The sequence below is a fragment of the Varroa destructor genome, unplaced genomic scaffold (genome assembly GCF_002443255.2).
Source record: "Varroa destructor unplaced genomic scaffold, Vdes_3.0 BEIS01000004.1, whole genome shotgun sequence".
NCBI lineage: Eukaryota > Metazoa > Arthropoda > Arachnida > Mesostigmata > Varroidae > Varroa > Varroa destructor.
In genome coordinates this window covers 29269566-29281651 of record NW_019211457.1, presented here as the reverse complement: position 1 = coordinate 29281651, position 12086 = coordinate 29269566, and the positions used below count along the sequence as shown (strand labels likewise).

At 39.1% G+C, this 12086-nt stretch overlaps 2 protein-coding genes across 3 annotated transcripts in view; one reads left to right on the top strand and one right to left on the bottom strand.

Annotated features, from left to right (window-relative positions):
* LOC111250398 (uncharacterized) overlaps window positions 1-3539 on the top strand; it is a 6953-nt gene extending 3414 nt beyond the window's left edge. The window contains exons 5-8 of one of the 2 annotated variants that reach the window (XM_022805607.2): window positions 237-433; window positions 696-841; window positions 1372-1569; window positions 1915-3539. In XM_022805607.2, coding sequence (XP_022661342.1) covers window positions 237-433; window positions 696-841; window positions 1372-1569; window positions 1915-2019 — 646 coding nt within the window. In that variant the 3' untranslated portion in view covers window positions 2020-3539. Of the gene's footprint in view, window positions 1-236; window positions 434-695; window positions 842-1368; window positions 1570-1914 lie in introns of both variants that reach the window. The other variant, XM_022805606.2, reaches the window with a different exon arrangement.
* Window positions 3540-8812: 5273 nt separating this feature from the next.
* LOC111250399 (uncharacterized) lies at window positions 8813-11449 on the bottom strand. The gene has a single exon (XM_086987933.1). The coding sequence runs from the start codon at window positions 10019-10021 to the stop codon at window positions 9356-9358; it is 666 nt and encodes a 221-aa protein (XP_086844059.1). The 5' UTR covers window positions 10022-11449; the 3' UTR covers window positions 8813-9355.
* Window positions 11450-12086: the final 637 nt, after the last annotated feature.

Here is a 12086-nt window from a genome sequence, read left to right as displayed (position 1 = left end):
TAAATATATATGGAAAGCGGAAAAGTGTTATTCTTATATATGTGTATTGTGTATCGATGAATAAAAAAACTGCCATTCAATTTACAGCAAATATAGGGACAGCATTACAGTCTATACATATTTATCCAGAATGCTCAACTCTTATATTATAAATAGATTTCGATGTAGAATGTAGGATTCAAGAACACTTCCTACCAAAAATAAGAACACTATGAACTTTTTCGAGTTGATTCTAGGCATCCGCTTTATTCTCGTGTACCATTCGAAAAGCATGACATCGCTCTGCTTCAGCTCGCACATCGCTTAGATCGAGAATTAGCTCGACCCATTTGCGTTTCGGAACAAGCGATAGCAGCCGCTAATGGCGCGAATTTTGAAAACGTAGAGAAAGAGCTGGCCACGGTCGCCGGTTGGGGTGATGACAAGACAACAGGTATCTAACATCGATAGTGGCTAAGGGGAAGCATTTTGTTCTAGTTTAGTTAAATCTATGAGCCTATGTGTCTTACTGACGTACTTCGCATATAAATTGTTGTACATAAAGAGCTACTGGCCCAACTAGGGCAATGCTACTTTCTGCTATAGATATCTACATATATATATATATATATATATATATATATATATATGCGAATAATGCTTATTTCATACACATTTGCACGTTTGAAACACACGTGTGTTTTCACTTTTAACAGGTGGAAAAAGTTTGGCCATCTTGAGATATGGGAAAGTGGATATTGTGCCCTCGGCGGAATGTGTGAAATTTTCGAAGTTGGCCCAAGTGGGCTTCGAAAAAAATTTACAGATTTGCACGCTAGGCAATGGGACTGACAACTGCCTTGTGAGTACAGCTATATCTAACGTCTTTCCATATATTTTCATCTTTTTTGACTTTCTAGAAGGTATGCTTTTCGATAATATTAATCCTCACAACAATAAGATAAGAGAAATTCGTAATTTAAACACTAAAAAAAATAACTCAAATAAGAGCGAGCATAGACAAGGGCGCAAATTTTTTTCCAACTGTTTAGCTATATATGCTTTTTTTTTTTTTAATTCTTCTGATGATCTCCGTAATTTGGACAATTGGCAACATAAGAATGTCGAAAAGTATACTGAACAAACAAAAAATTTAAGAGAGTTCGCACCCTTTTGTACAAAAGGGCCTTAGTCAGTTTCTACGCGTACAGCCTAATTATTTAGCCGTCATGCAAAAAAGAGGAGCCCGTTGACCTTTGACCAAAATCGGTTTAGGTATCTTTGTTTGAAATATTTACTGTCTATGCAAGTACTTATCAATTTTACAGACAGATTAATCTATCTGAAAAATGTAATGTTATTTTCACTAATGGCATTAAATAATTTTAGCAGGGTGACTCGGGCAGTCCGATTATGGTGCTTCGTGGGTCGAAAAGCGGGCTGACTTTTCCTGAAGGACCAATGGAACAACGAGGAATCGTTTCTTTTGGGTTTTCGTGCGCCTCGCCAACTCCAACTGTTGCTACACGAGTTGATTACTATATCAATTGGATCAGAAGTTCTTTACAAGAGTGGTCTTCAGATCCTGAGGTACGAATACCACCAGGCAGACAAGTTAATGAGTTCCAAATCTATTTAACTATACTGGTTACTTTGAACACAGGTACCCACAGTCTCATCTATTATATGCATCATATGGCATAATTTGTTGCGGTCACCACGATTGTACAAGGGCTTTATGTGGTTAGTCAGCAAAAATAGCATATTGCTGATAAACTAGACTTATGATGACCACAAAGCTTTAACTGGATACCTTCGAGGTTTACGCATTTTTAATAACTTGACGATGAAGTTTGTAAACTATAAATCAGCCATCTTGAAGTATGCCTTCAGTTAACATGAACAACATCTGTTCAATATTTACTTGAAATACAGGTTTATACGTTCGAAAAGCCGGCGCTGAGTTACGAGCCGTCTGCTGTAGAAGTCGCCAGAAAATCGCCAAAGCAATCGGATTTGACGGCAGAAAGAACCAGATAACCTTCAGTAAAGCTGAGACTCATCTACGTTGCCATTTGGTCGATGATCCTACTCTGATGTGTATTCGCACTCTCGCTACGCTTCATGCTGAATCAAAGTCCCTAGGGCGAACAGTATCAAATTATATATATATATACACATTTATTTGACAATACACCCTGACGATCCAATATACGCGCGTATTCTTTCTCTGCGGTTGGCACCCGATGCATCACGGACTTTTCAGATACTTCCGTGATTTTTTTGCTCAACAATATGATGCCTGGACGACAATCTTATATACCTATTTAGCCATTTTATAAATATGTCGTAATAGTAATGATAACAAAAGCCATCATATAGCCAAAAAAATGTATTAATGTACATGTAAAATAACCTCCTTCATTCACACAGGTTCATGGGATTTGAAGCAGAGAATCGTAGTTTCTTTCGATAGAAGGTTGGCCCTATAAGCTACGGAATCTCCTAAAAAGATGTGCACAATGTTCATATTATTTTTTGACAGTACGGTGATTGGCGTCAATTATGTGATTTTAGTGCGAAGAGCCCCGGTAAAGGAGTAAAGTAAAATTGGAATCTAAGAACATATTTTAACGATAATCTTTCAAAAGGACGGGTTGGACCAAAACGTCCCATAGAATACCCTATATGTTCTCCAGTCTATCACACCGAAACATTTAAAAACCAAATATAAGCAGAAAAGCGCCACCACGCCAAGCGAAATATCCTTTTTTCGACCAGAACGATATTCATTTTGATTCACAAGTTATACATTTTATGCTGGAATTATTTTGCAATTTAAATACGAATTATATATTGATAAAAATTGCAGTCATAATTATTCAGACTTTTTTAGCACATCCGAAAACATTGCACCGATTCTTTAACCTGATCCGTTTGTGAGCTGGGAAAGTCATACTAATAATGAACTATATAGCATCACAATATTGCATGATTCTACAGTATTATAAAAGATACAATATGCAGACATGTTATCACAAATATCTGAGCGCGCGAACATTCGAAAGTAAAGTACTGCGTGTAAATCAAGAGTACTATTAAGTTAATTTATGAATTACCTAAATCACAATAGAAATATTTATCCTAAAACGGTTAATCAGGTTCCACTGTTCATCATTTGTTTTCTGCAATAACTTTGTCGCCGCAATGGATTTCCATTAAATAAAAAAAAAATGTAATAACTAATGATACGCATTTACATGTACGAATACAATGCAAACGAATTCGTACCGAAGTCGTCATCTATTACAACCGACCTCATAAAAATCTACATCAAGTCATGCCTTCATAAGGTCAATGTTTCGAAGCCCATATTGCTTACACACGTTCGTATTTGTCCACGTGTGTTTAGATGGGAGAACTGCTATGAATAAACTGTTTACCGCGCTCATTATAAGGTGCACGATCAGGTAATATTCTCGACTGTAACGTTTCAATAACAGTGCAATAATTATCGTTGGAAAAATTTTCTCACTGAATAAATAGTAAGTAACAACTCTTTGCATTCGGTAAAAGGTATTACTTTCTCTGTTAACATTTTGCTTTTCACCTGGCGTAGTATTCGATTGGATAGTTTATATATGGCCTTTAGATAGAAATAACTAGAGACCACAAGATTGTGGAACTTGTTATAGACAGTGGTGGACCTTTCAGGATATAGATAAATTGGAACATCTGCCAAAATTTGGCTTTCTAACAGAACTGTACAAGGCTGCATACGAGTGCTACTTATGTAACGTTTGATGTGAACCTCAGTTTCCACTTATGATTGCAAACTTAATCCTATTACCGCGACATTGAGTTTAATCGTCCCATCTGCTTCTAGATTCCTCCCTCAAATGAAACTTATCACTACCATTGAAATTGTTACTTGATGCTAACAGCAAAACATATGAAAGCTTTAGTGATATATTCTCACAAGAATGTTACATATATTTACCTCTCTCCCAATACGCTCATCAATAATCCAAGTTTTTTTTATGGTAGATCGCATTTCCGCCGGCCAATTCCAGCGATCATTTTTGAACGGAATCACTATTTCGGCTCCAAGTGTATTACGTGACTTGACCGAAATCAAGTGGGGGCGCTAAGTCGCGTCGTTATCCATATTCGCTAGACGCTAGGCTAGAAGTTGATCCGCACATTGATCGCTACTAGCTGCTGGCGTTCGCCAGGGGCGACAGTTACCCCAGTGCTACGTAGCAAATTAAAAAAGCCGATTATCATCGTGACTGGTAACAGAGCTCAATCCTTCATTGCAATGACACTAACAGAGAAGATCCTCGAGGGAATCGCCATACGCTCATATTTCATTGTACTAATCCACGTTTATTTTTTTGATTATGCCCTTGAAACAGTGTATGTACATAGAGGGTTCGTGCTTTTAAGGATAAAATAAAAAATAGGATAAAATAAATCAGTTTAAAGCGACTATTCGGTAAGTACAGCAATTTTTCAATAAAGTTGATCTTTTTTTTTTTTTTGAATAAACAATGCCTGTTAGATTTTCCGTTACATGTTATTTTCTGTTATTTATGTTTGATTCAATATAATATTAATCGTAGCCACATAGACGCACAAATAACAAAGTTGTGGAGGAAGGCAGGGGAGATTTTCATCTACACTGTTCTGGACGGTTGGAGGCTCGCCACGAAGTACATTAATTCGACTGTTTTCGGTAAGGTCCTCGACCGCATGTTATAATATGTGAAGTTGAAGAGCAGTTCGTGATTATAGCCAAAGTGAGTAACAGTCGTCACTTAACTTCGGTAGAAGCACTTCTAAGGTTTAAGAAAATCTGACGCTCGGTCTGCCCATATCAGTTTCATAAATATGGGTTTAACTAATTTATGGGTCAAATATATGCAGTTTGCGGCGAAGGTGTGTCTCAGATGAAGACTAATCGCTATCCGACAATTATTTCGCTAATTTTACAGATCCAGAGACTTTCCCGGTTTCTGAGGGCCAAATTACTATTTAAGCCCCGTTGCAATTTCCACAATGATCTGGTCAGCTTGGTCGAAGCACGGAGCTACTCCTAATGGGCATCCAGCGGTCGTTGTTACGTTGATTGTATTCAGGTGTGGTAAAAGGGTCTAAAGCAACTATAGCATTACCGAACGAAAATTAGGTATGCTAATTTAATACATGAGTACTTCGCGTGAGTAATGTCGTGCTTATTATTTCGTTACCACTGTTTCATTAATTAACTATATCATAGTAATTGAGTAATCTAATTTCTACCCAAGAAACATTTAACTGAGATCAGTTCTACTTCTGATCCAATTCAGTCCACTTCTGTACGAGTACCGGATCGAAATAAACACTATACATATATATATGCGCATTTAATAACAAAAGAGCGATTGGGCTTAATCAACTCCCCATTGCTGTGCTTGTTGGATATGATCATCAATAGAGGAGAAGGTGTCCCTTCTCCCAGCCCAATAGGGCACTGCGAACGGAGTGACCTCACTGATGGCTAAAGATCTTCACTTGCAGTATTCACTTCTGTTTCGAAACAATTCCATACCGTATATGTCTTACAAATATGGACTGGACCACTAAACAAACACAAGTACTATCCCTTCTTTCACTTCGTGCGAATATAATATATATTTAGAGGAAGTTACACCATATAGCTGGAAATCGAAGAAGAGCAGAACTACGCATATGGTAAGGTTAGCCAGTATACAGAGGGCAAATAATGTGCTTTGATATATCGATATACACATAATACTGAGATTAGAATCAAGCGTTAGTATTACTAAGTCAATAGGTTTAATAAAGAAGCGTTCGAACTGGTTTTACCCATAATGTTTGCTTCAAACCTCAGTTTGAGACAGAGGTTTGAGGCCACGCTCAGATATCATGGAAATTAGGAAACCCTCTCCCAGAAGAGAACAAATGGAGTTTCATTGAATGTTAGGTTATATTTGCTTTGACCCATAGGCTATATATACCCATATAGTATTCTTAAAATAGCAAAAATAAATGGTTTACCCAATGTCGTTTTACCTTTACGGTTTGCAGTTCCCGACGCCGTCGTGCTAACGGCGAATGCAAACATTCTGTTTACTGAGCAGCCGGCAGTCCGCAATACTGTCGAGAAACTACCATCGTCTATACTCAGTTATCCGTCAAGTGAGGAACTTACCTGTGATACCTTAAAATTGACGAAGTGTGACGCCTGTGTAATTACAATATTTACTGCCGAGGTTTCAGCGAACAAATTTTCACGAGCTAAAAGACAAGATAAGGCTACATGAGAAGAGACTCAATGAACACTTCATTGTAGGCGTTCGATTTTCGGCTATAGGCAAAAATTCTGAAAAAATGTTAAGAGTTAGGCAGGTGACGACTTACCTTGGTGTGCCTGCCGAAAATTTCGTCGTTGAATCTAAAATGTTAAGTGGTAAACTTCTCAGTTCAATCTTAGCGACTGATCCCAAGCGTCAGTACAGCCGGATGATGACATCGCACATTGCTGTTCTCATACAGGAGATGCTGACCTCTCAGTCTGCCGGAATAACGTTTACCTGTAACGTCTAGTCTTAAGTGAGCGATGTAGATTGATTGATTCTATCCTAGCAATCAGTGTTCAATATGAGACTCATTATATTATGCAGAAAACAGGATACCAAAAAAATCTTACAACCTTAGTTAGACAAAACACACCTATAGCGAGAATATATATTTACGCCTACTTTTTAGGTAGGAACAGATTGGGCAGGTAAAGGTACTAAGTAACCTACGCAAATTTAAAAAAGGTTCACATAAGTATAATATGTAACGTGCATCCCGTAGAACGATCACCGTCACAGCAAATTATGGTCTCGAGAAGCCGTGTTATCTGATTCGGGCAAGCCTGATATGTTCGTGGTTCGAAGGCTTTGTGATAGAGATTTGGTCATAGTTGAGACGATGGTATGAAAGTTCCTAATTCAACAGACGTCTGCAGGGTGGACTGAAAAAGTCGAGGTTGGTGAAGATACACTCAATAAACGCGCGTCGCAGCAGAGGCGACGATACAGATCGAATTTATTAAAGCTTTCAAAGGCTCGGAACGAGTCTATCTAAATTACCGAATCTATCGAAATTACGAATGTGAGCACAACGTTCCAGAAAACTTTCGAATAGTCCCAAATAGGCAACACCGAAGACCTAAAAAAAAATCTGAACTCGTAACTACTCGATTGTTTACTTATGAGACTTGCGTCTGGCCGCGTTGATTACGAGGAAGCCAAGATGACACTTTATTCCTTGGAAAATGCTGCGATATATTATTTATACCTTTACATAGACCACATATACCTCAATCGTGTGTCGACGCACTATTTAGGAGAAACGATTGAATGTAGAGTTTTCCTGTGATCCCGCAGCTTTCCATATCAAATATTTCAGAGAGATGCTAGGGCTACGGTACGTAGGAAAAATATATATGAAGGTCTTTTATAAACAGATGAGCTTGGAGGAGTTGTTCGTTCTATTTGAAATAGACCAAAGAAAGGTATAACGAGGCATTGAGTTAAAGAGCTCAGTTGCCCGCCTTAAACAGGCCGAATTAACACCGCTTGGTTAGCACGAATGCGAAAGGTATAAAATCATGATGGTGATCAAGATAAGATATAAGAGGTCTGAATTGAAACAAACGTTGTGCGATTCAGCGAGGCCTGAGTTTATAGATGCAGTATGTTATTCTATACTTGTGTTTAGTTTATAATGAAACCCTGCTAGTAATTTCCCATTTCTGCTGAGAGGTCTTAATAGGAGTCATTTGAATAGATACGTTCATTTGTTCTCTCTGTCGGGTCATCATATTCTTTAAACTAATCATTATAGGGTTGGAATTTAGACGCTACAATTGCCCAAGGAAAAATTCGCTGAATTTTCACATTTTCATGTGCGTGTCTTGATACATAAGCTATATAGAAATATATTCCCATGTTCCATTTATATATAAACGTTTGTGAATCAGCTGTTACAATTGGCTGAGCTGACTTCAGGGGAACATAGTTTAATAAAAGAGCAAAAATATCATTCGCTGTCAAAAACGAACCCTCATTAACCAAGTTTATGTGAATGTATCAGACCAGCCTGCTATTTCAACAAGCCCATAGACTGTTAACAATCACAAGCACTCGGTCTGGTTACCTGCTGATAATCCCAGAGCTCGTTGCTGTACCTTTCTGAATTGAACAACGAAACGTCCAACGCTATCTTCTGGCCGCTTATTTGCCCAGCCTAGGTCCGTACGATTACGGGGCTTTCCTTGCCTTAAATGCCAATTGGTAGACAAGTCTACCCTTTTACGAATTTACTTCAAGAAGCGACAGACAGAAAAATTACTCCTAAAAACGCGGGAAATGGTTGGTATGAAGTTGACCGGAAACTGCCAGATTGTTAGCTGACTTTCCCTCATGGAACGAAAAAGGCTGATGGCCTCTCGAGTCGAATACGTCTTCGCCTAATTTCAAATTGGACCGCTCCTAATACTCCGAATGTTTGTAGGCAGACAAGTTACCATAAAACTATTAACGACACAAACTAGTATATACTATAAGGACAAATCCCACTTGCCTATATATAAAAGGTAACGTGGCCAAATACCACTACGTATTTGGGTTGCATACCTTTAACTTCCTACTTTTAAACTGCCTTATGAAAAAGCCGAAGTAATTATCAGATACTGAAAAAAAAAACCATAGACTGCAAGTCTTCTAGCATGGTAAAATGGTAAGCTTTCTTGGCTAGAGATTAAGTTCAAAACATACAAAGCTGTAATTGGTCCAGGTTTATTTATCGAGGTACAGTATTAAACAAACTATTCTTACAGTCGCATGTAATCCACCTCATTTCCAGCGTCAGCTTTTAGCATAAAATATCTGACCGAAGGCTGGTGATTTACCTCAAAAGAAGCCTGGATAAGGCTGCATAGAAGCATTATTTAGCATCATGACACGTAATTAGATCAGCTACGTTAGGGAATTTACCTAGAAACAACCGCCAGCTAATATCCCACTTTCTCTAGAAAGCGTCTGGAATAAAGGACGGAAGCATTGATTTTTGATGCGTCCAGCTAAAGTCTTATGTAATACAACATCAATTAATTTCTTCGTCATTATAATCACAGTAATTATTTACAAAGCTATATTGATGTTACGGTACGTTACACTGCATTGATTCACATAACGGTTACCTATTGAGATCGACCTTTGAGAAAGTGGTCCGATTCTTACTTCGCAGCCCACGGATATTCATTGAAGCCTACTACGCATTCATGGGTGTCCTTATGTTCTATTGTGATCCCGGCTGGCTAATGAATACTCCTTTGCGTCGTTGTCAATGCCGTCGGGTGATCGTGCACTTCAGTACCATTCGATGAATCGAAATAGACGTTTAGCGAATCATCGTTGTTAATCGTCGACTGGAACATACTATAGATCTTGTCATCGGGATCAGGCTCTCCAACTTCGTTTTCGATTATTTCGGCATCGGTCCGGAACACGGAGTTAAACTCGTCGCGGTTAACACCGTTTACGCGGAATCCACTAAAGGATGTGAGGGCTCGAGTCTTTGCTACCGATTCGTAGATTTGGCCATCTTCCACGAACGGATACACAATGTCGTTCTTGATTAATAGTAGCACCATTGAGCCCATCACAGATGTATGGCTATTTGCAGACGCGAACAAAGTCACCATAGGGATACGGTTTTTGCGTAGGGACACTCGGAGCGAGCTATCTCGCGGTGCGATTGCTGAAAAGGTAAAGTAGTAAAGACCTGGTTCGGTGCAGCGGAAAGCACCCACTTCGCGACTCAGTTCGGCGTGCACGTTCGTGGCGACAATTTCAAAGTTGATATAGGTGCCGTCAACTCGACCACGGGTCATCATGAAGCCGACTTGCCTGCTAAGTACAGCAGGAATAAAGATGAGACAAAGGACACCAAACTTCGTACGAGGCCACATGCCGTAGCTCATATGAAACCAGTCGCTTGAAACAGTTGTATACCAATGGTGCTACAATGCCCCAAGGTGCATGGATTCACTTATGTGTTGATTATAACTGGGCAGAAACTTGTACTAAAGTTAGCTTAGCGATGCAGTGCATATATACCTCGCAGATGGGGAGGTCAAAATGGGAGAGGGCAGCAATGTTGGTACGCCGAAGTTGTACTGGGGGTCGAAATTGCTTCGGTCAGACGATGGTGGTGATGAGGTAAAATCCGTTTGAAGCGCAGAAGCTATCAGACATCGCGGAGCTAACTGGGGTCTCTAGATGCGCTTTGAGAAAGTTCTGATTTCGATTGGGAATCGTATAGAAAGCCCCAAAGGTACTTCGCCGAATTTGTTAAATGTCTTCGTATCTCTGAGTTCTACAGTGGTAATCGCCCAGCTTTCCTATCTTTGTTTAAATTCTCGCCTGATCAGATGATGTGAGCGACGATGTTATTTGTGAGTATTCGGTACAAAATCACTTGACTTGCAAAAGACATAGGCGAAAGACAAAGAGAGAGAGGGAGAATTTGCGCCTTTCGTTTATCTGTATAACGATCCGACTCTATGATTGTTGTGGCTATTTCGGCTCAGGTTCGATTTTAGGCGAAACCAGGCTTCTCGCAGCCTTCTGCGATTATGATAATACTGATCACCGAAGTTTCAAAATGCAGAATTTCAAAAGGCTGGCGCGAATAACTGGCAAGAAATCACTCGCTCATAGATAGAAGTTCAAATAAACTTTGTTGGGCGCAGGCAAACATACTGGTAAACCGGAAACATGGCTACGATGGAAGATACACTTAGCGTCAGTTCGTTAAGTTATTACTCATCTGCAGTATTTGGTTTTTTAGTGCAGCTGTAAAGCGTTTCCGCCAGCCTATCTAACTTCATAGATGTCGAAAAGCAGTCATATTAAAACAATCACCCACAATGCCGCCATACGAATATAAACATGACACATTACCGCGGTACAGTCTCAAATTCTAGTATAGGATATTGGCTGTTTAATCAGGCCAACGAAACGATTGGCAATGATGGTAATTATTGATGATTTTCTACCTATTAGATTCACACCGTCCTTGTGACCCTCGACATCCTGAACCGGTACGCGTTTTAAATACTACGTACTTCTAGTTTTTTTTCCAGCACAGACAGAAAAGGCAGTTTCCAATAGAGACCGTGGCTCTCCTTGATTCGTTGCGATTACGGGAGTGATTATTTATCGTTCACCAATATAATTCAATAGATCGTCTAATTTGAGAACGATTTGCTCGCATGAGTTATCCTATGGTAGACCTGATTCTTGGAATAGCTTGCTTGTCATCGTCGTGAGAGGTTGAGATCAGAATAGGTTTCGCAGGCTAGGTCGTTCAGACACAACATTGATCCTATATGGCAGAAAAGCGTACCGTTTTCGTTGTTGTTTTCTAACAGCTGCGTAGGTCTGATAGACAAAAATAGTATATAGAATTAATAAATGTAGTAAATATTCAAGTAGAAATAATAAAAGTTAACAAGAATGCGTCTTTAGTTACGAAAAATAGATACTCGTACGAAGCTTTGCTTCAAACGGCTGGCATTTCCGCGCGCGAAAAAAATGTCGTTCGATTTCTGGTCTAAACCCACCGTATGCCTGTCGGTACTACGTTACAGCCACGGGTACCCCACCTTGAGTATGTATATATATATATATCAGGCATAGCTAGTAATTTATGAACGTATCACTGCTCTAAATGATAATGATATGTACAGCTTACGGTGTATTTATCATTTTAACGATTTGCTAATTTGTGTGATGACCTGGTTAAAATATGCGAATTATGTACATTTTCTTCGCTCTTCAATCAGAGTTTATCTACTGACAGAGCCACAATCATTAATGAATTAGATATTAAATAGTAATATATTGGCATTTAACGTTTAACTCCGTGTTAATGATAGATAGTTTTACCTTTGCAAGAAATAACGACTATATCAGAGCACACATAATTCGCAGGACTCTCCAGGATCAGGTGTGTATAGTGAATAGATAATGCAGACATGGTAA

What these genes read in the sequence shown, in the direction of transcription:
- LOC111250399 (XM_086987933.1), bottom strand. Translation starts at nt 10,021, where the DNA reads ATGAGCTACGGCATGTGGCCTCGTACGAAGTTTGGTGTCCTTTGTCTC.